This window comes from Falco cherrug, chromosome 5 (genome assembly GCF_023634085.1).
Source record: "Falco cherrug isolate bFalChe1 chromosome 5, bFalChe1.pri, whole genome shotgun sequence".
In the NCBI taxonomy this organism is placed as follows: Eukaryota; Metazoa; Chordata; class Aves; order Falconiformes; family Falconidae; genus Falco; species Falco cherrug.
In genome coordinates, this window is record NC_073701.1 from 31,156,049 (window position 1) to 31,182,810 (window position 26,762).

Below are 26,762 nucleotides of genomic sequence, written 5' to 3' on the forward strand. Positions count from 1 at the left end.
GTTTTGAAGGATCTGTGGTTTGGAATATTTCAAAACTGCTGCATGAGGGGATTCTTACATCTGAAAGCAATATTATCTGTGTACAGCTAGTTGCTAACAGAAAGAGAAGAATGTGTGAAAGCAGCTTCCCAGCCTCTGTGTATGGATGTACTGATCCTGTTGGAAGAAGGCAGGAGCGCTGGGTCAGATGGGGCTGGACATGGCCCAGCATTGCTCTGTAGACCTTGAACTGCCCTGATCCCGGTCAGCTGAGGTGATAACCAGCTGCTGGAAATGTAAAAGATCTTGCAAAGAAAACATTGCATCTGTGTGCCTTGGGATTACTTGGAGTTCAGAAATTTTAAACAGAATAAACTATTGGAAAAAGACGGTAAAGCTTGGCTGTGTATTATTAGTCTGGACATTCTGCAGTTCACAGAATCGGGCCTTTATACTCTGTGGTACTTTTTTCCTTTTAATATCAGCATTTGGCCTTCCCATTGCCAAGGAGGTAGCATCCTTAATTTGTAAGAGCTCATCTGCTTATCCAACAAGCTGCAGTCATAATCCTCTTTGCCATAACAAATGACTGCTCTGGAAGTGATTACTGCAGGATTTCATACTTTCTTCCTGCTTATCGAATTGTTTAGTGCTTCTTTTTGGTAAAGAAAATTATTGTTCATAAATCACAGTAAAATATCAGGAGGATGTAATTGCACTAAAAATATCAGGGGCAGTGCTTCAGTGGTGATAAATCTTGGTCGGTCTCTACATGTTGCTAGGACAGAGATGACTTATGTCCCTTGATTTTTGTTTGTGTCCGGTCAGTTGTACACATGTGTGTGTGGAACACTTGAGCCTGAAGTTTGGAAACCAATAGTTTGAGCCTTTCATTGCTCCGGGTTAAAATGACTGCTACAGCTCTATTTTCTGTTCTGCTTGGCTTGTGAGAAGACTTGCTGTGTGTTTGAGTATATCCATAGCAAATATGGTTTTGTGTTTCATCTTAAATGCACATCTGTTGAAGAACAGCAAAGAAACAGTAGCTCAAATAGATTGCAGCTGCAGCAGCCGTCGTTTTCATTTTGACCGTGATTCAAGATAAATGCTTTTAAAATTACAGCTTTCTGAAGAAACCTTCCTCTAAAGGTTTTTCTCTCACTCCCTTTTTTTTTTCTGAGTGAGCTCATACATCATGTTTGTTAAGTAGACTGGTACTGACAGTGCAATGGAAGTAGTGGGAAATAGAGAAAAAGAAATGTAGCTTCTTATTTTTTTTAGGACAATGCAAACGTAGCTTTTTTCCCTGGACCTACATTTACAGTTTTCGTTTGAACTTGCATCAGAGAGATGGGACATAGCCAACTATCTACAGGCTTGAAAACTAGGCTGATAAGGAGAACAGAGTAGAACATTCAGCTCTGCTATAAAGAGAACCCAGCAGCATTTGTGGCTGCTGACATTGTTAAAGCGAATATCTAGAGATTGGAGGGAGGCATGTTTGGAAACCTGTAAGCTTCACCAGAAATTTTTCTGACCTTCCCAGATTATTGCAGTCTCATTTTGCAAAACACATGGCTAACTTGTAGTGTAAAAGTAGGAAAAAGTGTAACATCTAGAAAGAGGTATTCCTTTGTATTTTGATATACAGTGTTCCTTCATGCAAATTCATAATACACGTTTGTTTGTGAAATACATGTAATTAAAGTTGGTCACAATTCCTTAGTTTCTTACTTCCTTTGTAGCATTGGAGATGAGAAAAAAAAAATAAAGGAAACTAAGAACTGTAAGTTGATGTGGATGATAAAAAATGTTATTTACGAAGACTTAGAAATAGTTCTGGGGGAAAACAAGTAGACCATTTTGATCAATGTTTTGGGACATCTGACCTTGCTAATGGTTGGCATAAACCAGGGCATACACAGAGGTGAGCAGGCAGTTGAGGTAGGCAGTGAACCATGCAGAACGGACCTCTGAAATATTATTATGCCCCTGAATATGTATTTTATGCCAGAGAAAACAAGGTTGTATCAGAAAAGGTCTGACCAAGTCTAATATAGTTTGTAGTTTGCACCCACAAGAACTTGCTGCATTAAAAGCAGTGTGTGCCTTTGTGTGACAGATAAACAAAACAGAGCTCTCATGTGAGAATAAAGCCTATTGAAAAGCCTTTTGATTTAGGTTTGTGGATAATTTCTTGAGACTTCTAAAGAAATTCTGTATGGCTTAACAGTTTTAAAAAATTACTGGGAAAAAAGTTTCTCATTGTTCATTAACAGGAAAGATGTTGTGCTAATTTATGCCACATGCAATGTCTGTAGGGTGGCTAAGGATCTAAGTCTCTGCATAATTTCACCCAAGGATATTAACTTCCCCACTGTGCCCAATTAAACCCATGCTCATGCTAATCTGAGAACAAACAGGATAAAATACAAACTTATTTCTGGAAATCTGTCTAAAGCAAAAAGTCATTAAATATCTCTCTAGTCTTTGGAGGACATTTACAACCTTTGTAATTAGTGACTAGAGCTTAGAAACAAACGTTAAGATTCATTTCTGTGCTATACCAGGATTTATTTCATGTAACTTCAACCATCAGCCCATCTAGGATTGCTGGTCAGTGGGAAGGAGGGGAGCCATTCGTGGGGACCCATGGGGTGACCCATCTTCACAGCGGTGGTGCTCTGATAATTGGAGCTTAAATGAGTAGCTTAGAATAGACATCTCACTTCCTAAAATGAATTTGATCTGTAGCAACTAATTTGTGTTGTGGGTGGAAGTTTTTAACTTCTTTGACTCTGTTTTTCTAACCTGTGAACTGAGGACTGACTTTGCTGGTCCCTTGTCCTGCAACTAGAGGCTTGGCTGCTCTTCTCAGCCATAGTAATTTCACTAAGCTATAACCTCTTCTTGATTTTTCATCCTTCACTTCTGTTGTATTCATCAACAGTCATACTTCAGTGAGTCCCTCTGGTACATGAGCGGGAGTGGAAACATCAGGGGAAGGTAGGATGGACGTGTTGAATCAATGATCCTATATTGCTAAACTAAAATACAGCATCTCTCCCTGTTCCTCAGGCGGGGCTCTAAAACATCGAGCTTTTGGGATTGTTTTTTTGCAGTGTACCTACAGCACCCAGCTCAGCAAGGTCTCTGGTTTGCCTGTGAGACACAGTGGTGTTACACAGGGTAAGGTGCTCTGGTCACAGATTTTTGCTTGTTTCTTGTGCTGAGCAAAACTCTGTGTTTCTAGTTACTGTCTGGTATTAAGGCAAAATCTGGTTCTCAGTTAACACAGAGAAAAAGTTATCTCATTCTCTGCATTTAAGACTTTGGCGTGCTCATACACAATACCTAATCTGATTCTTACTTTCTAAAAATAGATCTCCCAAGCTCCAGCAAAGAAAGCTGCAATTTTGCCTTAAGAAAATGAGAGGCCAGACAAGAGTTTAGTCATAAATCCTTGTACCTGTGGTCTCGGGATGAAGGAGAGATAATTTAGTCTAAAATCCTGAGCTGAAAGCAGCAAAGCACAAGGCCCCAGATGTCACAAGATGCTGCTATCAATCCATCGATCTTTGTGAACCACTGCTGAAGGATTAGTGCTCCTAAATCATTGCCCGGAGAGCTATCTAAGTCTCCTTACTCAGGCTCTGGGAGCCAGTGCTGGGTGAAAGCATTTATTTGCATTCACTCTTCATGCTCCTGGTTGCTGATTAAAAATTAACCCTTTCATACCATTTGGTGTCCATAGCCTGATTAGTCTGTAGAAGGGACCATAGGAATTTTAATGAAGTTCGAAATTAGGTAGTCATTTTGTTGCTGAGTTTACGATTTTGCTTGCAGTTTGGACTTGGCTGAAGTCTTGCAGAGCAGATTGTTGTAAATTATTATGGAAGGCTCATTTTCCTGAAGCAGAACGAGCTGGTTACTAATGACAAGCTTGTTCAGCATGATTTTAGTGAAGTGCCTGAAAGCTATGTGGACAGGATATTCCAAATTACAAAAAATACAGTCCAAGAGCCTCTGACAAACAAAAAGGGCTGCTTCCTAGGGTCACTTACTTCAACTTTGCCCAGAGTATTTTCATGCTTCAGAAGTGTTGCAGGTGCAAAATACTGTCAGATTGAGCCTTGCTAGGTTTGTATTTGGATGTGACTAGCTTGTCCTGAGCAGCATTCTTGCTGGTACAGATGGCACAGTAGTTATATAATATAATTTCTAGATGTCTGCTTAAGATTGAGCTATAGATGTCTCGGTGCCTCTGAGGAGGTGTTCAGTGTGGTGTTCAAATGTGTATTTCATCCTAAGTACCCAACAGAAGTAATTTTCTGCGTTGCTTTGGTGTCACAGTAGAAGTCTATGCAAGAGTTTGGAAGACAAACCGTGGCCAAATCTTTAGCTGAAGAGAATCTCTATAAACAGTCAGTATGGGAATAATCAATTATTCTTGCTTTGCTTGAGAAAAATGTGAGAGTTTGAGGGCAGTAGCTTGCTTAGATGTGTCCAGAGATGCCAAAGATACAAGTAACTGTTTTGATGCTGTTATCTTGCCTGGGCCAAATTACACTGATTTTTCTGTCTAGGTTGGATAGGGAATGTTTAGGCGAATTTTTGGCCATAACCTGGTTGTTTACAGTTCTAGGAGAAGGTACTAGGTTATCTACCTGCTCTTTGCTGTCTAGATGCTCCATGGAAAGCATTAACCCTGACCTGATTAGGGGCAGTTGGACAGCGGCGTTAGCTGGAAAGCAATGTACTTCAGCTAAAAGAAGCAAGCAGACTGCTGTTAATTTTCAGCCTTTCATACAGAAATCAGACCAAAAAAGAAGTCAGAACAAAAAAAAAGGAATATGGAATATATTTGACTTTTTTCTTTGGAACAAGAACAGGATTGCATTTTCAACCAGTCTCACCTGCTGCCAATGCATGCTTTTTCCTCAGTGGGACATATATCTTGGATAGGTAGAATGAATTATGTATGTCAGCTTTAAGCAATGCTGTATTAAGGAATTTTGTCTTTGTACTTTAGACCAATGTAATGAAAAGCTAAATATTAATATATTCTCAGAACTTTTCTCAAATATTTGTAATATGAGACGGTTAATTTAAGAGGCAGTGAACAGAGGTGAAGTTTTTACATTTGATTATTGTTATCGTGTAATTAGAATAGTCCAAGCAATGCAAATTAAATGTTACCTAGTCAGAAGACATTTGCTAGATAGCAGCTGGGGAACTTTTATTCTGTGGTAGTTTTAGAAATGGGAGCCTCTGACATTTACAGGGTTGTAGGATGGCAGCGATGTAGGTGCTGCTGGATGCATGCACCCAGTGTTTGAAATTTCACTTGTGTCTGCAGGTCCAGTCGAAAAAGTGACAATCGTTTTGTGTGTCTCTTCTGGCAGAGTCTCCTCTGTGACTGATCCCACATAGGCTTGTGAGAAATGGTTTCATTTGCCCTTCTGACACTTTATGAGAAGGTGACCTCTATGGCTTTAAGTCTCTCAAGAGTCTTGGTTCCTATGATTTTCACCACCCCTTTCTCTTCTGTCTAGATAGCACTGGTGTTCATGTACCTTTTCAGGCCAGTAATGTCCCAAGAGAAGTGCCACCATGTCCCCTCTCTCAGTTTCTCTGTAGCTGCTGATAGGGAGAGGCAGAAATGGCACTGATGTGGCTTCTTATTTTTAGTACTTGCTGCTGTCATTGTTCATCCTGTGGGAATGTCAGAGGTCTTCCATTCTGGGACAGTGTTTGTAGGTTACCAAGTGCATGATAAATGCCTTCTGCCAAATAGAGGTGACAACTTAAGCCTGGTTCACATGTTTCCATGTGAATGATCTTCAGTGTCTGGAACGTCACAGGCTTTAAACCATCCCTGCCTGCCTACATGTTTCCCCTCCCTACCTGTGCCCATTATTCTAGGCACTGTTGTCTGGTGGTTTTGGCTAGATGCAAGCTGGAGGTGACACCTCCCCCTCACAGATACCAAGATCTAGTAGGTGCCTTGCCACATAATTTACTCTGTCACTTGTGACCCTGCCTCTGCCACCACGGGTTTAGAGACCCGGGGAGGAGATAGACGCTTGTAAACACATCAGTTGTTAGACCATGACAGGAGGTTCAAATGCTGCCTGGCCTGGATGACGACCTGCAAGCTCTCAGTATGCTCCCAAATTGTGCCTTTCCAAAGGGTGTTTTTAATTTGAGGGATCTACGTTTTAATTTGTAGCTATCTAATGGATCAAGACTGTGGCAAAACCTCTGGACTTTTTTTTTTTTTTTTTTTTGCACAGACTGTAGAAGAGGATTTGACTGAGGAGTGCTGTGTTCTCAAGCGCAGTGCACTGAGAGTCTGAATAGTTTTCTAGAAGTTGTGCATGGATGCTCCTGTTTTGAGATAATTTAAGACCTGTGCATGTAGTTTCCACCTCTCTATGTATATATACACAGATGATTATTACACAGATGATAAGCTTTAAATTCAGTGGAACTGTTTATCTTTCTCTCCTTAGAAACTGAAATTTGGTGCCTAGTTAACATGCTCTTCAGACTTGCTCTTAAATTAATGACTGGTGATTCCACAGATTTCAACAAGATGAGCCAAGCTTGCATTTTGGACAAATGATTCCTGGAGGTGGAGGAAAGGTCTTGTTATTACAGCTCTTGCATTTAAGCAACAAACTAACAATTCACTCAGCTGCTCACAGTCTTGGCTAAATTCAGGGTACTGCTGATTTTGCTGCAGTTGCAGTATTAACACTACTCTTTAATCATTAAAGGCATTGAATGCTCTTGTCAGCTGCTTCACACACTTAGTGTGCATGAACATGATATTTTAATCAGTTCTTGGAGCCATGCATATGCAGTACTTATCATTAGATTATAATTTACTGTAATTATGTATGGAGATCAGTCCAAGGCATAAAATGTAAATTTAGATATTTATGTTGCTAATAAGATTTGGTGAAGATAAAGGGCTTGATTTCTTAATTTTCACTACCACAATAGTATGACAGTCTTACTAAAAGTGTTGTTAAAATTCGTATAGGTGCAGTTAATGTCCATATTACGGTTTTCTTACTGCAGATTGCTATAGGTGAGACTCAGACCCAAAAGGTTGTGTCATTCACATAATGAAACACTGCCTCAAAGAAGCTGAGACAGTAGAGAACAGGTTGCAGGAGCCCTGAGAGGTGGTTGTCCACAGGCATGTTAGCGAGTGTTTTGAACTATATATAAACGTTCCTGATAATTATTCATCTAAGGACAATTCTGCAAAAGGTGTGAGTGGGATTTCTGCTGAGGAAAGGAGAGTATTCCTCTTTCTTTTGGTGCTGCAGTTAAATTCCAGGCACAAGTGTTTTCCAGGTGTGCACAGAGGTGCTGTGTACAGCTGCATCAGGGCATGATGTTCCTGACACCGATAAACAGGGAAGAGAGTGCTATGTTGAGCTGCTGTGTTGCTATGCTAACTCCGCAGTCGTCTTCTAAAGGCTTTATTGAAAAAAACAAACCAATTAAGTAATATTGGGAATGATAAAAAAGATTTAATGGCTTCTATGACTAAGGTTCTACGTTAGCATTTAGCTTTTGCTGGGGAGACAGTTGCTTTTTTTTGTTTGTTTACATCTGGGAATCAAATCTTGCATGTTGTGCAAATAATTTAATCTTTATGGCTGTTACTGCTGCATATAAAGTGTGGATGTGTAGATACCTGCTAGCTAAGTAATACAGGAAGGGATACATTTGTGCACATTAGTGTTTACTGTATTTAATGGAAATGAAAAATGAAGTAATAAATTAGGGAATACCACACTAGAATTTTTCTTCATTTTGGAACAAAGCATCAGTGTTTCAGGATCCTGGTTAATCACAGTCTAATGACCTGGATGTGCTGAAACGTTGCCCTCTCCCTTTCAACCTGCTCTGGTGTTTTAAATGGAAATGATGTGGTTTGGCGTTGACTGGAAGGCTTCATTTTGGAAAAATCTCTTGTAATGGTGAGGGGGCTACAAAATGATTTTTAAAGCATCCCTGGACACAGTTCCTTGTACAAGAGTATGGAGAGGCACGACAAGCAGGGATGTGACAGGCAGGAGTTTTGTAGTTGGAATGGCTGTTGGATTCTTACAACCTCACTTCAGTGTTTTCTTCCTAAAACCAGTTCCAGGTACTGGAGGCTGATATTACTCATGCAGAATATTTTTAAAGTTTTAACTGTTCCAAACACTTTTTAAGTTAACTTTCAAAAAGGCACATTAGCACAAAACTGACAGAATTGCAGTACTTGGCTGCATGATTAAAAATGTTCGGAGTATCATCAGGTATTTAAACATGTAAATTAAAGTTATAGCCTCTAATGACATTACTATCCTAATTGTGAGGAAAATTGCGAGGAAAACATTGAGCCAGTTTGTTTACTGAGCATATATGTCTGACTTCTGCCACAAGACCCATGCAATCTCTCTTTGCTCAGGGGAAAAGTGGCACGGCATGTTATTAGATACCTTCAGTTGAAAAATAGCTGTGAAGTGAGCGAAGGAATCTATTATGTTTCCAGATTGGAACTATATACAGTTTTCTGTGGTTCATACTGCTTGATGTATCAATTATGATTGCATATTAGCCCTCTGTATTAAAACACTACTTGATTGTATTCTCTGACTCTTGGCTCGTGGCCTGCAATATCATGTCTGCAAGTGGTGCAGCTCAGAACTGTTGCTATAGGACGCTGCAATAGATTCTGGTTACAAAATGTGGCAAGCGGTGATAAAAGCGTGCCTCACTGCTTAATGCCTTTGGATTCCCAGCAGGAGCATCTCTTCTTTGCTTTTGGTTGTGTGTTAATTAAACCTCGACGAGACAGATCTCCCCTTGCTGTGATGCCTGATGTGGGTGTCTGATTGCCTGATGCTCTTTCCGTAGTTAGCACAGCAAGCTGGGGGCAGAGGAGCGTCTGCAGAGAATGATGTGGGCCATGTGAGATTTGAAGGACAGGCTGTTTTCCTTGTGACTGTAGAGGCTGGTTGGAGCTGAATACCTTCTTATGTTGACTCTTATGGCCACAAAGGTCTAACTCGAAACTGGTGATCTCTGTGCCTGCTCAGGTCAGTGTCTCTCCTGAAAATGCTTTATCATCCAAAATACTCCTTGATCAGACCTTTGGCAAAGCCTTTGGTTTGAAAACCTGCTCATCTCCGACTAGGATAACATAGCATTTGTTGGGTTTTGGATCAGTCAGGTATTCAGTTGCAATATGTAGAGCGAAATATGCTTTGGGGCAAGAAGTGCAGCAAGGATTGACTGCATGTGCATTATGTAGTGCTGAGTTGTCTGTTCTAGGAGAAACCTAAAAGTTAAGATAGAAGCTTTAAATTAGGTGTTTTAATATTAGGATCCTGTGTACTTCTGTATCTAGGTGGAGAGAGGCTCAAATGTTGCCTCTCAGAGATGCTGATGGTAAGAATCCATCTGACTCCTCCCCGACGATCAGAGAGTCAGGTACCTGGCACTGCTGAAGGTTGTGTTGCTTAGGTTGCTGTGTTTGAATTTTTGTGCACCCAAGCTGGAAGCTGTTGGATAACAGCTTTTATAACAGAGGAAAAGAGGGGAACCGGAGAACTTTTTCTTTAGTAACTTCAACAATAGATAAAGGATTTAGCTCTCAGACAATGTCTAGGGAAAGTAAATTGTCTTATGAATTAAGACACAACACTGACTAGAATCCCGTAATCTGTCAGAAAGTCTCTTCTTGCTCTATGTATTGCAATAGGTTACTGCTAACCAATGTTGCTAACCTGTATTAATTTCAATTTCCCCTTGCAGTAATGCGTAGAAATCCATTCGGGATGGACATTTGCTGCCGGAAAGGATCCAGAAGCCCACTCCAGGAACTATATAATCCCACACGGGTGAGTGTCTTGTGGCTATGATAAAACTTCCTAGCCCAGCGTATAAATACAGTCTCTCTTGAAGGTATTTTAATCATTCTTTTCTCATTTATATGTAGTAGCTGCCTTCAGCTTGGAGAACTGATCCTGGGACTTGCAGAATTTAGCCATAAAGTTCTACAGTTCGAGCTAAGGGCCCGATTTTTAAAGGTTTTTAGTTGTCTAATGATATGAACTCTTCTAATTTTTTTTCTTTGATATCTAAAAGTCCTAAAAGAGTACTTTTTATACCTAAGTAGAAGCCAAGGCATCATAATTTAATCTGTTGATCAATAAACAGAGTGGCAGGGTGGGGTGAGAGAATGCGACCTGATATACGTGAAGCAAGGAGTGTGGCAAGAATTTAAATTGCACTAATAATACATTAATATAGTTTATATGACTTTAAAGAAGCCAGCTGCCCTTCCTGTCCTGTTCATTGCTTTTCTGGAGTCTAGGCAAACACAGTAGCTCATACTGTTCCTTTACGCTGTGTGCTCTTTAACACCTGACAGTCTTGGTGGGAGCTTAGGGGATAGTCTCAGCTAGAGTTGCCTTCTTGTGACAAGCAGTGCAGGAAAGCTACCTGAAATTTGTGCTCCCATTTGCTCCTCTAGATCAATTTATTCCCTACATGTGGGCTGAATTGGCACATTCAGGATCAGCATTTCCTGTTGGCAGCTGAGAGGAAGTGCTGCCATTGAGAGAAAATGCCAGCTGACTATTAAACATATTTATTAAAGTTTAACAACCACCTATTATATATTTATCCATCAATGAATACATTGAGTTTTACTAAATTGGCTATTAAGGAAAGTGACTATCCCAATAAATCTAACTTGTTAGATTTAACAAGGCAGTAAATGTTTTAAATACTATTTGATTATGAAGAGACTCACTATATAGTGTGCAAAATGAAGTCTAAGGGATTTTAAGTATTTATGTGAAGAATTGACAGCAACGCAAAGATATGTGATATCTGTTATGTAGTGCAGTAAAGCTCCATTTGCTCAATAGCGTTGTTTTTATGAACATAGGCTGACTTTCTAATTCAATTTGAATTCTGTGCATGGCTGGGAACATGAGTTTATCATACTAATATACTGTCCTTTATTGACCATTATGGGAGCTAGCATTGGGTAAATGGAAAGTGCATGTAAAAAGCCCTGAAGAGGAACAATCCAGTGCTACAAAGGAAAAACATTAGCATTTGCAGGTTAAATTTGAAGACTCTTTGCAGATACTCAAGAAGGGTGGGTAAGGGAAAAGAGACTGGCTGAGTAATTAGCCTCTATGGGGTCTGCAGCATGTCAGTCAAAACCTCCGTGGGGTCTGCAGCGTGTCAGTCAAAACCTCCTTGCCCTTTAACATCGTTAAAGGCCATCCCGTAAGAAAGAAACAACCCCATCCAGCGAAGGGCTGTAATCCCAGAGCCCTTGCAAGCTTGCTCAACTGAAAAAATTCCTGAATTTCCTGAAGCAGGGGACACAGCTGGCAGCTCGTTCACTGCCTCTGCTTCCTTTCTGTGTGCTCTGACCAAGCAAACCATTAGCATCCCTTTCCGGGCTCGCCTGTGATCCAGCCAGAAAAAGACAATGTTTGAGGAAGCGTGGCAGTTCTTGCAGCTGATGTTGAACTAAGCAGATGACATTCTTTAAGTCAAAGTATTTCTATCAGCTTGCTGACATCCACTCTTACCAAGTTTCTAGGTTTTGTTTCTTTCTTTGTTCTTAGTTGGTGTTTGCTTGCTTTTTAAATGGGGCTTTGCATGCTGCGCTCAATACTAACGAGACTGGCAATGTCAGACAAGCAAGTGTATGCATTTTGGGAAAACAGTACCAAGAAAAGGCAGTGAATAGAGGCTGCAGTAGAAGACATCAGACTGGAGAGAACCCCTAGAATATTTCTTCAAATACATGGTTCATCTTTCTTTTTCTTTTTTTTTGCCCAAAGAGATGTCTATCTTATTTTTCTTAAGGTGGCAGGTTAGAGACTGGTCTGTATTCTGGCAGTAGGGTGCTTGTTCCTCAAGAATTCACCAGTAATTGTAAGGATGGGGGAATGGAGATCAGACCCCTAATCTTTCCTTGCTGAAGCAGTCATGATCAGCCATTTGTAAAGTTAGCTCAGAAGTCAATATATAATAAACACACGAGAAGACAAGGCCAGGTTGGATGGGGCTTGGAGCAACCTGGTCTAGTGGAAGGTGTCCCTGCCCATGGCAGGGGGGTTGGAACTAGGTGATCTTTAATGTCCCTTCCAACCCAACCCATTCTATGATAACATTTTTAGCCAGAATTTCCCTCTTACTGATCTAGGTAATGAAAACACCAGTTAGATATTTAACTCTTGACCATCAGCACCTGTTGAGCTCCTGGTGTTATGAACCCACGTTTTTCTCCTGGGTGTCGATGGCTCTGTGTGCCATCACAGGAACTCTTCGGTGCTCAGTTTAGCTGCCTCAGAGGAACAGTGGAGCTGATCGAGCAGGTATTTGTAGCTCTCCTTGTAGTTCAAAGGAATCTGTGTAATTCAAACAGCAGACTTAGGCTGCTGAAAAGATGCCCTGCAGCTGTGGCTCTGGATTACTACAAGCTAGGTACAGTTGTGATTTTTTTAAGGCTAGGAAGCTTTAAATATTTACTGTGTTCATGTGCGTGTTTTTTACATGATATAGTATAACAGGAGAACCCAACTATGGCTTGCCATCCTCTGCTATAGAGTATGCTGTACATTTCACATGCTTCAGGTTTCCTTGCATAGGCAGCAATGTGCAACATGACTGCGGCTGCTGCTGTTCTGGGAATATCCCCAGGACCTCCAAGAAAGGTGGGCAAGGGAGGGGGCTGCCTGCTTTGGGATGGTATTAAGGGCCCATACGTCCTTGCATGCAGTGTACTCCTGGCTGTTGCCTGTCACGGGAGATGAGAATTTGGCCACAAGAATGTGTGTCTATATGAGAATAGGTGCCAGACAGGGTTAGTACTCTCTCAGATTTAGAATGCTGTAGTTTAATCTGAGTAAGGTTTTTCTGCTGTGTGTCCAGCATCAGGTTGCAGTGCCCTCATAAAACCAGATGGAGACAGGTTGATTTACACCAACTAAGAATTTGACTGTGGGTATTTACTATGTTGACATATAACAGCCTCTCTGATCCTGCGCGATTTTTTCCTTCTATGGAGTTGTTTGAAGATGCCATTATTGGTCTCATGAATCTCTTTTTGGCGTGGTCAATGATTGTGAAAAGGAAAGAAAGGGAAGGGAAGAAAGAAAAGAAGAAAAGAAAATGGAAAAAAAAACCCAAAACAGAAAGGAAGATTTGGCTTGAGTAAATTCACAGGTAGCAGTGATCTGGAGGTGACTGAAAGGCTGGTGTTGGTGGCTCATAGGAGCTGAATGTTAGAATAGCAGTCAAACTTTCAGTGGACTGATCATAATTGTTCATATATTTGGTGGAGGAGGAGAGGATGAGTGGATGGACATAGCACTGAATTAAGGCTAGAGGAAGTGCCTGTGACAAAGCCCATGTGTTATTTATGTCTTAGGTGAGTGTCTGACCTTATGATTATTGTAAAAGAACGAACAACGTTTTTGCTCTTTTGCCTGTTGTACTAGAGCAGAATGTGAGAAGTGCATTTGTCTGTGGACAGAAGATTTCTTCTCTAGGGCTTTCACTGCAAGATTTTTCATGAGTGCTAATATACCGTGAGGAAAAGAAAATTCAATAGAACTGGATTTACACTGAGTAAGTGCATTTCCAGGCTGTGGGCTCTGCATACATGGCAGTCAGTGTGCAGAGCATGTCTTTGAGACCCTATTATCTTTTTTTTTTCCTGTTCATTTTTGGTGGAGGCTTAATAATAAGGTGCAGAGGTACCTGCAGCAAATTTTGAGGGCTGAAATGGACCATTTCTTTAATGAGTTCATTACAAAGCCAATTTGGATCTGTATTAAGCAGAATTATTTTTCTTCACACATGGTTGTAAATGGAAGGAGAAAGAGGATTCAACACAGAGCAAGTAGCAAAGGAGAGTATCTAAATGTAACTGAACACAGATGAAGAGCCTTGCAGGAATGTGACATAAGCTTGCATTTTATCTTGGGTGGGTTTTTTGTGTGGAAACCCCAGGAATTTAAGAATATGGGTAAACAAATAATTGCAAGACCTGTTCTTAGAAGACAACGTGTACAACTGTGTCTTGTAATTTGCATGACTGTGTACAGCCCTACTGCTCCAAAAATAACAGAAAATTGTGGATCAGCCCATGAGCTGGAGTCACTAGAAGTTCAGAATTGAGCAACATCATACTTGAGGCTTACACACTTTAGTGGTTAACGTTCATCAGTTTGGTGCAATGAATGTGCTACTGAATTACAAGAAATTGCAAACCAAAATAGACCAAATGTTGTAGGAATGGGAAATAATTGCATGTTTGAAGTTAGAATTTGTCTTCCAGTTGTCAAGATTAAAATTTAATTATCATTAAATACAGGCTACATCATTGTTTGATGTATCTATCTAGACTGCTGAGAGGAACACAGGGACACAGCAGAGATCCAGTCCTGTGTCCATTAGGATCCAAATCCAAGGATGAGTTTGTTTCAGTTTCTAGTGATTATTGCCTGACTTTAGTTCATGAGTCCCCACGGCTATTTCACTGAAGGTCATACTGTTTGCCATTGGCTACTTGCCTTTTCAAACACATTTTTTTTTGTCAAGGGGATGTATTTCTAGGTGGCTGCTTTTGGTGTAGTTGGAGCCAGGATGTCTAGTGATTTGCTAAACCTGGTGAGTCAGAGCTGTGGACTTTGTGTTGCCTTTGCATTATGAAATTGTATTAGATTGCTTTGGAGCTGTTGCCTTGCAGACAGTATTTATACATCCTTAGTCACCTCAGGTCACAAATGCTCCTTTTTGGGAGCTGCCGTGTGATTATCTGTAGCTTAGGCTGCCAGACAATTACTGTATCAATCAAAAATGGGGAAAAAATGTAGGTCTCCAAAGTTACTAGCCAATTTCAGTAAGACAAGAAGATTACACCAACGCTATACGCTGATTTATCTCCCATTTTCACATATATATGTCCTGTGTGCTGAATTTTCTCCTAGGGACAGCAATACAGATATCCCGATGTGAACTTTACAGTAGGAGAAATAGTGTAGATTATCTAAAGAATACGTTATCTGTTATTAGATTATCTAAAGAATACATTTGACTTTATTGATGCTTTGCAACTGATTTGAATAGTCATAAATATGTATGTGACCTTCTTGAGGGCAAGAAGTGGCCCAAAAGTCCTACTAATACTGAAAACATGTGTTGTGTGATTGATGCTGATCTTTGTAGGCAAATCTGTGCAGATAATAACATGTGGTAAGTGCAGCTCCTAATCATACTATTGGATTGATCATAGATTAAGAACTTCGTAATGGAAAAAGATACAGAATGGAGACATAGGGAAGAAAAGTAAATGTTCAATGACAAACTTCAGGTACGTACTCCTGTTGATAAACAACAACTTTATATGTAATTAGCCTTGCTTGCTGCAGCAAAATGCCTGCTGATGAAAGGAGCTAATTGATTTATTCCATGGATGACTTCTTATGCAAAGACATTACTTACTGTCGTGCTTGGAAGTTGTAAAACAGCAGCTGGCCTGGGATGAAATATTACATTAACCTTAGCAGAAAAATTGCACTATTGAGAATGCTTTGTTATTAATTACTGATTACAAATGATAAGAGCCTGTTTTAGATGCTGGGGAAATTACTTGGGGAGGGGAGGGTTTCAGGTACGGTGTGCTTCATAGATCATTTGTTGTGACATGATGGATGCCTTTGTAAGTCAAGAGGAATTAATCAGACAAGTATGTACAGTAACTACCAGCACTCAAGGCCAGAATTATCCCCAGGACATGCTCATTCAAGTTACTGCAGTGCATCGAGATGAATTTTTGGGCACCTGTGTTTAATAAAAGACTTGTTACCTGCATGAAATGAAAAAATATAGTTGTCACTCAAAATAGCTCAGATTTCCCTGATAGAAAAAGGAGCACTAGAGACACCTTTTTAATTTATCCAGTCCTTGACTCATATTTTATTATTTTGAGAGCATATGAGTTTAAATATGAAGGCTTTCTGGAGTCATGGAAGTATGAGAAGAAAGATTTAACAATACAAGAGACATGGCCAAACACAAAAGGATTGTATGTGTTGGAGGGGAAAGAGGGATAGCATGGCTTTCAGAACTGGGTGCCTGTATGCAATGTTAGGGGCTCCCTGTTAGACAGGCACTTGGGCAGCTGTGTGGAGAGAGGACCTGGGCTCCAGCACTCTGCTGACCTGGTGCCGTTCAGCAGCTTTTTGTGTTTAATTGTCTCCAAATAATTTCAAGGCCAGGCTGGATGGAGCTTTGAGCAACTTGGTCTAGTGGAAGGTGTCTCTGCCTGTGGCAGGGGGGCTGGAGCTAGATGATCTTTAAGGTCCCTTCCAACCCAAACCACTATGATTAAATTTGGCCTCTGGTGACCTGAACCATGTTGGTTTAGTCAAATGCTTGCTCTGAGTTGAGTAATGTTCAAATGAGGAAGCTGCTGCTTCCTCTGCATTAAATTCCTTTCTTTTCCTCCCCTCTTGGAAGTTATATACCAAAGACCTGGATAATCATAACTCAAAATGCAGGAGGATGTGGCGGTTTGGAGGATGAGGAAGCAAAGGGCAGTCAGAGAATTTCAGTGTTTGCAAATAGGTGTAACAAGCACAGTTTTCTGCCACTGGCTCTGCAGAGGCAGAGTGCATCCTTTCTGTCTGCACTTTAAGAAGTGCTCCAGCATTGCTGGCTAAGCAGCTGTATCCCAGTATTCTCAGCCTAGACCTTCTAAACTATGGCCCCTCTTGCTTATTCCTGGCACAGGTAGTTTTCAGGCAGCTTTCTCCGTTGTGTGAAGGCTAGCAACTGTGTTTGTTTAACTGCCTTTTCCCTCCTGTTCTTTTGGGTTTTGTTTGGTTTGGTTGGTTGGGTTTTCTTTGTTTTTGTGGTTTTTTTTGTTATCAAAGTGTTTTCTTTATGCAGCAGAATTGTAGCCCACTTGCAACAGGGCCAGATGATCTCTTTAAATCCAGAGAGCCCAGCTGCAGGCTCTCTCCCTGAGGGACTGCAATGTATCCCAATAGACATAATTATGAAAATAAGAGAATACAGACATAAAACTTACTGGTACTTGTAATTCTCATTCAGTATCTAATATTAAGGAGAGGCAGAAGTAATTGTTAAATTTGCAACTATTTTCAAGAGTTTAGATTTTCCAAGTCCCATTTTCACAGGCTTAAACTGTGACTGATGTAGCACCTCAGGTCCTATAAACTGATCTGTAATATTCATTGATATTATATGTAATATTGATGTGTATTATTCACTCACTTTTTATCTCTGTACAACATAAATTAACCTCAATAACGTAACCAGCTGCACCTTATCAAAGCTTTGTTCAGCGAACGTGCAATAATCTGCCCGTCTGTTTATGGAGAGAGATTCAGGAAAGTTTCTCTGTAAATGTAACAGACAAAGCAAGATTAAAATACTGCCCCTTGAAAGAGGTGGCCTTGGAAGCCAGCATGCCTTTTGGGACTACTGTGCTAAGGAAATTCACGGTACTGCAGGGAGTCAGCCTGTAGAGCTTTTGTACAAGTGTGTAAATCATTAAATCAAGCACAGATTATTTAAGGATACTTTCCAAGCAAGTTTTCTTTTTGTTGAAGTTTGTGGGGAGGTACAAGGTGGGTTGAGCTGGGTGCTGCAGTCCATACTGCTGGCTTGGTGCACTGGAGCAGCATGCTGCCTCTCCTGCAGGGCTGCACCCACATGGTCAGGGACAGGGCTGAGCAAAAATGTTGGCTGGAAAATAGGCAGTTTGGGGAATGGCTGAAACTAGCTGTGAATTTGGGCTGAGTTCTTCCAGTGGCGGTAGCTGGTAAACACTTGGGTTGACTTGGGATTAATCTCACAGGGGTGGGTGGGTTAATGATGGATTTGAGGTGATTTGACTGTGCATCATCACACACTTGGCAGCAGGGTGCTCAAGTCACAGGTGACACTGTGCAGTGAATGTCTTCAGTCTCTCCTGTTGAGGCTGCCTTGTGTTCTGAAACTAAATAGGTGAAATGAGCAGGATTCTAGACTAACAGGCTCTTTATTAATCCTCTTGTCATGATGATCTGAGGCTATAATAGAGTAAGAGGCACGGTCATTTTAAGAGCTTGTGTGCTTGTCTGTTGGTCTAGTAAAACAAGGAGAAAATTGTGCCTAGCTCTATCAGTCTTAATCATCTGGTATTGTCAGACCCTCGTGAGGGCAGTAATTAACAGTGCATTGAATCCAAAGCATGAACTGGTGGGGCCTGGGCTGTCGCTGCTGATGGTCAGGGCGCTCACCCAGAACCAGAGAACGGGAGCTGAATCCCTGCAAGCAGAGTACGCGTGCCCTGTGCATGGGAAACACCCTAACTGCTGGTTGTTGGAGTTGTTCTTACATTTGCTTGTTTAATCATCACACTGAAAGATTGGTTGTTTCAGTAATCATCACCTGGGCCAGCCACACTTAAACTGCTTTTGTTCACTGGTTTTCAAACCTTGCTGCTTACTCGTACGTAAGAGGTATGGAAAGAAAAGGAAAAAAAAGTGTTTTTACAAGGCAATACCTATACAGTATTTGAAGACAGCAAACCCAGTGTTTATATTGTGTGTGTATTTTTTTCCTCTATAAAAATAGCATAGTAGCAATCATATTGGGGCTGCTCAAGTAGATCTTTGTTGCTCTACCAACCTTGGCGGTTGTATATCCTGGTGTGCATGAGGTCTTTTGAACCATCCTTGCATTTGTGGGGCCATGGCAAAGTGCGGGGGGCAGAATGAAAACAAAATTTTATTTCCTTCACACTGAGACTATTGTGTAGTTGCACTGGAGGGGAGCATGGCTTTGTATTCTAGGTTTTCCAGCACGCTCTCAGTGTAGATGTTTCAGTCTGTTCATAACCTTGGGGGGAAGAGTGAAAACTAATCTCTTGAAAATTGATGACAAAACTCCTAAGCTCTAAAGAGGCCAAACTTCTTGTTAAAAGATCTGATCCAGGGGATCAGAAGGGAGCTATAATTGCAACTGTTGTTTTATCTCCCTTTTCACCATTCCACACATTCCATTGTACTAGAAAACACTGAAGAGTGTAAGTCTGATGCTGAAAAGATTTCCTCCTCCTTTTTTTTTTTTCTTTTTAGTGTCGTAATAACTGTGGCCAAAAACAGTTGGCAAACTTACAGTGCACTGAAGTTCATATGTATTTCTGGTGCCTGGAAAATCCAGGAAGGAGTGTTCCTTTCTTTTTGCTCTTAAATCACATCTGAACAGTAGTCTGAGTGTGGCTCCAGCACAGAGCTAAAAGCAAATCATTACATCCAAAGTAAAAAATCATGATATTCCTGCAGTCAGATTGCCTGGCTGCACAGCAAATTAGCAGACCTCTGTAGCTATCAAATTGATGCCCTAATATAGATCTTTTCTCCCTGTAAACGTGGGCTGTGTCTTAGATCATTTCAGACAAGCATCTGGGGATTAGTAAGAGGAAGCGAATATTAATTCAATTAGAGGGCAGAAGATGAACGTACAAACTGGCATGGGGAATTGACATCAGGAGCTGAAGTAACAAGGACATCTAGACATCCCGTCTCTAGCTGGGAGAGGACAGTTTCATCTATTCAAGTCAGGCTTGGCTTTTGCCTTGTATACATTTCACTTAAGAGATGGCAGTTGAAGGAGTTGTATTTACATAGCAATACAGTTAATGTCATAGTTTGGGAACTAAGCCTTGTTGTCAATAGATGGATGGAGAGCTGGAGAGCACATGCACAGTGGTAGCTTTCAGTTCATTTCGGTACATTAAATATTCATAATAAGTTCAGCTGAAGGAGAAGAGAAATGTTTCATTGAACTGGTAAGGAGAAGCTGCAATCATTGGTACTTCTCCAAAGTGTAACTTCTTACTTAATGTAAATTGAATGAAGGTTCCTGTGGTGAGGGTGAGATGCAATATTAGGTACTTCCACAATTGCTGCTTTCTTTCTGTAAGAGATTGTTGTGCCCCTGACATCACTGTATAAAGTAATAGCCAAGAATGACTATTCTGAGCAGTTTGTGTAGGCACAACAGAGGCTTTTCCCTCCTTTTTTTCCATAGCTTTGAAGGTACCAAAGCCTGTGTATGGACCTGTGGATTTAAATGCCACATATTTGCAGCCTGGAAGCAAATGTTTCCACGCTGAGTTTTCCAGGCATGGGCACTCTGACACTAAGTGGGTAAATCCTCTGCCTGAGGCTTCTCTCACCCTCTCTATGCACACTCCTATTTATGCATGGTTTTCTGCCAGTCTGAGTCTCCATCTGCAGAACGTAGGTGCTCTGCTCAGCTCTCTACCTGATCTACAGGTGTGAATCTGCAGAGATGCTTTTGCTCTGTTGCTGCGCACTTTCTAGCCCACATAGGGCTCGGCCTCTGGAAAGAATTCAGGGGCTCTGGGAGTAATGCTAAAAACGTACACAGTGTGCACATACAAATATGTGGTTGTGTATGTTTGGGAGTAAACTTTACACCACAGAAAGCTTTGCCTTGACAGGATGGTGAAGGAGCGTGATGTACACAGCTGGGTCATGTCCAACTCCCAGACAGCCTCATAGGGCTCAGTTATGCTGCATGCAGGGTGTCTAGCTGTACGGACAGCAGTGAGTCTGTCATTTTCTCTGCAGCTGTTTTTATCTTTGCTTCATAGAAACTTGGGTTAATAAACTGTTGCTGAATTTGCAGCTGTGTGCGGGGGTGGGGTTAAGGTTATCTCCTTGCCAAGCCCTACTTTTCTGTTCTTGCCATTCCTCCTCGCCATTTCCTCCAGCCCTGAAGTCGTCTTCTCAGCCTGATGTCTTCAGCTCTGCTCAGTCTCCCTCTCCCATTCCTACCTTTTATTTTACAAAAACAAGGATATTTTCACATGAATTACTGTACAGGTTTACAGCCATGGCTTTATCAGAAAGTGGTGGAGCCAGACACTAAGAGAACAAGGGTGGACAGTTGATGGCAAAGCAGACAGAGGAGAGACTTATCCCTCTGAAAATTACACTTCTATGCATTTGTTTATTTTTAGTTGACTAATGCAAAAATAAACCAAGCAAAAGAAAAGATTTTTTTCCTGTCTGCTGGTGAAGAGAGCTCAGTGTCGTCTTTTGAGTTTATAAAGAGCAGTATTGGTTTTAATGGGAACGTAGGAAAAAATCTTCTATGTCAAGAAAGTAATGGCAGGTCTTGTTATTGTTATTATTAAAAATGGAGAGAACTAGAAAACAAGCAGTGCAGGATCTGTGGTTTCACCTCCAACAACCTCTAAAGACCTCATGGGACACTGAGATGTAAATGCATCAAAGGGCTTTGTTTTCAAAAGGGGTGTAACAGATCACTCTGTGCATCATGCTTACAGTCCCTGAATTACTGATATGCTGCTGATATGTAGCAGACTGGTGGGGTTTTCAAGCATCACATCCATGCCTTGCACAGAGTATCATGTCCTGGTCCTTTTTGACAGAGCCACTTCAGTTTTCACTTGGGCTGTTAAGTGAGTTACTGTATAAAATATTGACGCTGAAGGAAGAAAACTGCCTTTTTACCCAAGCGTAAATGATCTTGAAACAAAATACATGGGACAAAAGAATGATTTCTTAGGCAGGCTTGATGAATAATTGATTTCTGCTTCTTATGACATTATCAGTGTAATTAAATCAGTGGCTAAAGAAGTAAGACAGAAGGTATCATCTGCTAAGATACCAAATCTTTCTATCCGACCGTTGGCAAAGTACTGCCATCTGTTATTAAAGGCTGTCCTGCAGTCGTGCAGGTTCAAGATCTGTCTTGTCACTAACAAGTCAATCTTGTGTAAGTACCAACATGATAAAAATCCATGTATTCCATCAGTTATCTGCATTTAAAACTAACCTAAATAAGCTTCCCTGCTTCCCTGCCAAACCTGTTCCTGCCTTTGGAAGCTGTACGTTGAAAGGATTCTTGCTTTGTGCAGACTGGCTTTGCTCAGCGTATGTGGGTATTGGCATGTGTCTCCAATGGATCTGTCACAGAGCTGCTGGTGGTCACTAACTTGGGTCATTCAACCAAACATCAGAAAATGGTGGCTGTTGTGATTCCTTTTGCTCCGTTAAGAAGTATGTTGAAAAATTGGAGAGGCCTGAGGAATAAGAATAGGGATGGGAAAGTGGTCTGGATGCAGCTGGGCTTGGCCAGCATGTATATATATCTTTAGAAAGCATGCTTACATGGGACTGCTATTTCATCGCATGGAGACATATTGTTTCTTCTGTGTTGGAGACATAGGCCACAGAGGGTAATTACAGAAGCCAAAGATAAAACTAAAGGAGAGACCTCAGCCTGCAGCTGGAGACACTGTAAGTAAACCACTCATTTAGAGTTACAGATTTATTACAATTAACAGCTACTGTTGCTTTATTCTTCAAAAATAATTCTGAGAAGCAGCTTCTGACTTTCCTCTGACATCTCCTGGACACCACAAGGGTCTCTTGGAATAAAGCACTCCCTTGTGCATTCTCACCATCATGGACATCAGCCTCAGATCCCTCATACACTGAAGTGCTAGACTATGTTTCACCACAAAGCTAAAAGTCCACATGGAATAAGAAATTTAACTTGCTAGGTCAGTGTGTAAGTGATGGAATGATCTGATGTCTTTTGAAAGTCAGCAGAGATCTTTTTGCTGGCTTTTGCAGATGTTGGAACAGCCCCTTTTATCACATGTAAGAAGAGTCTCATCCAGTGGCTACTGAAGTCAGCAGAGAGACTCCCCTGTTCTTACTTGCCCTGGGGTCAGTCCCTCAGTTGCACAGACTTAAGGAAATGCTCCATTCACATTGTTAGCAGCTCTGATTTGTGTTATAAATACTACATTGAGCAACTGGTCCCGGAGAACTAACATCTGTTCAGTGATACTCAGCCATGCTTACTGTAGTCTGTGTCTCTGAGTGTGGGAATGTTAATGCTTTCGTTGAATCACCATAATGATAATACAGTAATCATCACCATGTCAAAGCCGCAGCGATAGTGGCCTGGCAAGGTGCAGTTCTTGCGTCCTGCTGTGCTGCAACTATGTTCAGCCAGTGCTCTTCTATGAGCTCGTTTGCTCGATGAGAACACCCTACATTTTACTACTGGTTTTGCCATTAGTATTTTTTGTCATCAGCTCGTTATGCGTCTGATTCTACACTTGTAAAATGAGTTATGCCTGTTTATCCATTTCTCGGGGGCATATCAGTGGTATAATTATTGTCTGCATAGTGTTTTGATTGTAGGAAATGACAAATATAATTACTGCTTACAATTGTGTATCTACCAAAACTACACAGCTACCATGAGATGTCTCTTAAATTCCTCACTTACTTGAAGGCAAGCCAAGTTTTTCCTCGTAACTACAATTAATGTATAATCAAGATGTACCCGTTTCGTTTTCTGCTATATAACATTGTCACTGCAGCATCCACTGGTATATACCAAGTCTGAAATGTTTGTCTGAATGACATCAGGGAGAGTGGCAGAGGCCTTTATAGAGCAAAGGCAAACTGCCTGCTCATGCACAGATATGAACGTGCATGTGTGCATACCCCAGCTGCTGCTGAAGTCCATGAATTAGGGATGTGCTCAGTCCTGACAACAGATTTTGTACCGGTCTTGAAAAGTGATGTTTTTGTATGCCAAATGCTTTATTATGCATAAAAAATATGGACTAGTAAAGCTGAATTTTGATTCCACAACATGTATTTGCATGACTGGGTATGGTTGGCTTTCTGTACTCCAGCTGCTGAGCTTTGAGCTGAAACAAGTAATTCTCAATGGGAAGAGTAATTGTTTCAGCTCAGAATTAAGTGGCTAATCATTAGGAATTCAATTGGCATGAAGTGCACAGCATTAATCATGATACACTAATGCGTCATCAATGTGGATGTAGTGTGTGCTCCACTGAAATTTGCTAATTAAAAAATGTGGCTTTTATTGGAAAGGGTTGATGTGTGCTCTGTTGTTAAGCAAGATATGGGAGTGTCAGTCCCGGAGAACCAAGGGGTTTTAAAGAGGTTGTGCTGCTGTTCAGAGCATGCATTAGTGAGGGCTGAAATACTTAGAAAAGGTACCTTTTCTTCTGAAATCTGATACTATGGTTGACACTAAAGATGTAGCTTGAACAAAGTAGTGTGTATGCCCTGAGTGTGCCTTATGCCATGACAAGGGAGTCCCAAGCTGCACCAGGAGTGCAGCTGGGTTTCTTGGAGCTGGCACATCTCTGAGGGGACAGAGACGCTCATGCTTGGGATAGACCTGATCCACTGTGGAGGGGAGGACATTGACACCTGACAACTTTCACCAGCACCCTCAGACCACAGAGGCATTGACCAGCTGTGATCTGCACCACAACGGGCTGCACTGGATCTCTGTATCACAGTCCTCAGGCTAGAGACCAGAGTTCTGCACCTGGGGCTGTCTCTGCACGTTCTTGCTATTGCCTATGTTATCCCGAGATGTTTTTGATCGAAAATCTGATACAGTAACATAATGAATGATGCTGAATATTAAACTGAATAGCATCTGGTTTATTCTTAATAATTTCAGATAAAATGTTGCTATTTCCCTGTATTGTGGAAAATTCCCTAGTTGCTAACCAGCAGTTACTGCATGTCTCTGAAACAGAATTATTCATTGTATTCATTTGCTTTGCAGCAATGCAAGCTCCCATGTTGAGAATTAAAAAGTCTCCTATGTTTAACGCCTGAGGGCACAAATGTAACCTGTTTAAATATCATTCTTCAATTATCCTTTGAATCATCTGCCTTCCAACTCTTCCCAGACTCCGTAAAATACCCTTCTGACTACCTATCAAAAAAATAGTACATCTGTTCTTTCAGTTCATTTCCCTAAACTGTAATCAAGCACTGTCTGTGTAATAAAAATGAAAAGAAATGTCTAGCTGGAACAGCATTCTTCACTTTTAATATTGAAAAATGCATTAATGTTCCCTTATCAAATATATCCATTTAACAAATCATTCCATTTCCTTCCATCTTCACCTTTTTTTTTTTCTAAAAAAAGGCACAGAGCCATTCTTTGCTGATCATAAAGGCCAAGCTTGATTTGTTTCTTATGCTATAATTTCATGAAACCTAAAAATGGATTATGGCAGATAGCCTGTTGACCTCTCTTGTTTAAACAGAGCGAAAATATTATAGGCCGCTACTATATGTGGTCTAAGTTGCCATTTATATTAAAGCAGCGTAGCATAGGCTATTAGAGGAAATTACTTTTAGGCACAGGGTAAAAGCTTGTCTTAGGCTGGAGTCTTGTGTCCAGCCTAGCTTTGGCAATTTGGAGGAGTGATTCCTTCAGGTTTCTGGTGGTTAAGTCTCAGGGACAGGGATTCAAGCACTTTTGGAAGTGCTTCCTTTTCTATCTCTATTTAGAGGAAAAGAAACAGAGAGAGCACTTCAACTACTCAGCTTGGAGGCTTATTTCCCCCCCCAGTCGTTGTAGAGGCTTTATGAAGTTCCTAGAGTTGGCAGAGGGATGCAGACCAGGTGTCTTAGTCTGCCAGATCCAAACAGTGTCATTCTGCATCCACTTTTGCTCACTTTCTACTGGCACAAAGGTTCCAGCAGGTTCAGGGCAGCAGAGGGTTGACGTGGAGCAGCCGTGGCCAGGTGCCTTCTTGTGGTTCCTTGCAAGGCAGCAGCAATATCTAGACATGCGCTGAGCGAGGTTTGATTTTGCGTAGATTCCAGCCACATCTTTCCAGGTGGGATCTGTCCAGCTGCAGGAAATGGCATTCTGTGATCCAGCTGTCTAAGATATGAAGAGAAATGGTGAGCATCCAACTTCCCCAGCAGCACAATGCAGGCTCCCCGGTGCTCCGTCCCAGTGCTGGGTGAGCTGGGAACTGCTGCTGTGCTGCAGCAGGGGAAGCTGAACAGACCAAATGGATCAGAGGATCTCCTTCAGTGGTAGCCAAGCACCATTAAAAAGCTGTGTATAACGCCCGAGGTCTGTTTAGCCCAGGAAGGCAGGAAAAATGTATTGGTTTTAAGAACTATAATTAGAGATAGTAGCTTGGTGGTGGTTTTCCCAGAAGACTAAGATACCATGGATTTTCTGCGATTCCCGAGTGCCTAGGATGTAGACACTTTGAAAATCTTACTCAGGGGCTCTATAAGGCAGTTGGATCATGCATTGACATCAGTCTTGGTGAGCACCCAGCGATGTCAAAAGCTAGACCTGGGGTTTAGAGCAATCAACAGCTTCCAGGGTGGAAAAAGCCTGTGAGCAGTAGAGCTGTTGCATGCTAGTGTGTGAAATGCTGCTTCAGGTTGGTGTGGAAGCAATGCACACAGTCACAGTGTATATACTTTCAGTAAAGTGGAGGCAATTGTATGTGCGTATTCAAGGCAGTATTCGTCTTCATGCAGTATTTGGCTTTTGTAATTACTAGCATTTTGCTTTTCCTTCAAGTGCTGAGATCCTGAGGAAAACACAAGGTCCTTTAAGTCTCGCTGCTTCCCCAGGGATACAGGTGGTGCACACTCGCTGCTTCTCCAGGGATATGGATAGCACACACTGTGCAAGCAGTAGGATTTCAAAGCTGTTTTTTTAATTTTGAAACATCACACGTGTACTTCCTTTAATGCGTCTGTAAAAAAATCACACAAAAAGAAAATAGTTGTGGGAAAAATAATATTGTGGGGAAATGAATAGGTATT

General features: G+C 41.2%; 1 protein-coding gene across 2 annotated transcripts in view; it reads left to right on the top strand.

Moving 5' to 3' along the window:
* Window positions 1–26,762, top strand: part of CHST11 (carbohydrate sulfotransferase 11) — a 168,844-nt gene that overhangs the window by 63,377 nt on the left and 78,705 nt on the right. For both annotated transcript variants that reach the window (XM_055712475.1, XM_055712476.1), the window contains exon 2: window positions 9,808–9,893. In XM_055712475.1, the coding sequence (XP_055568450.1) occupies window positions 9,808–9,893 (86 nt within the window). The remainder of the gene's footprint in view (window positions 1–9,807; window positions 9,894–26,762) is intronic.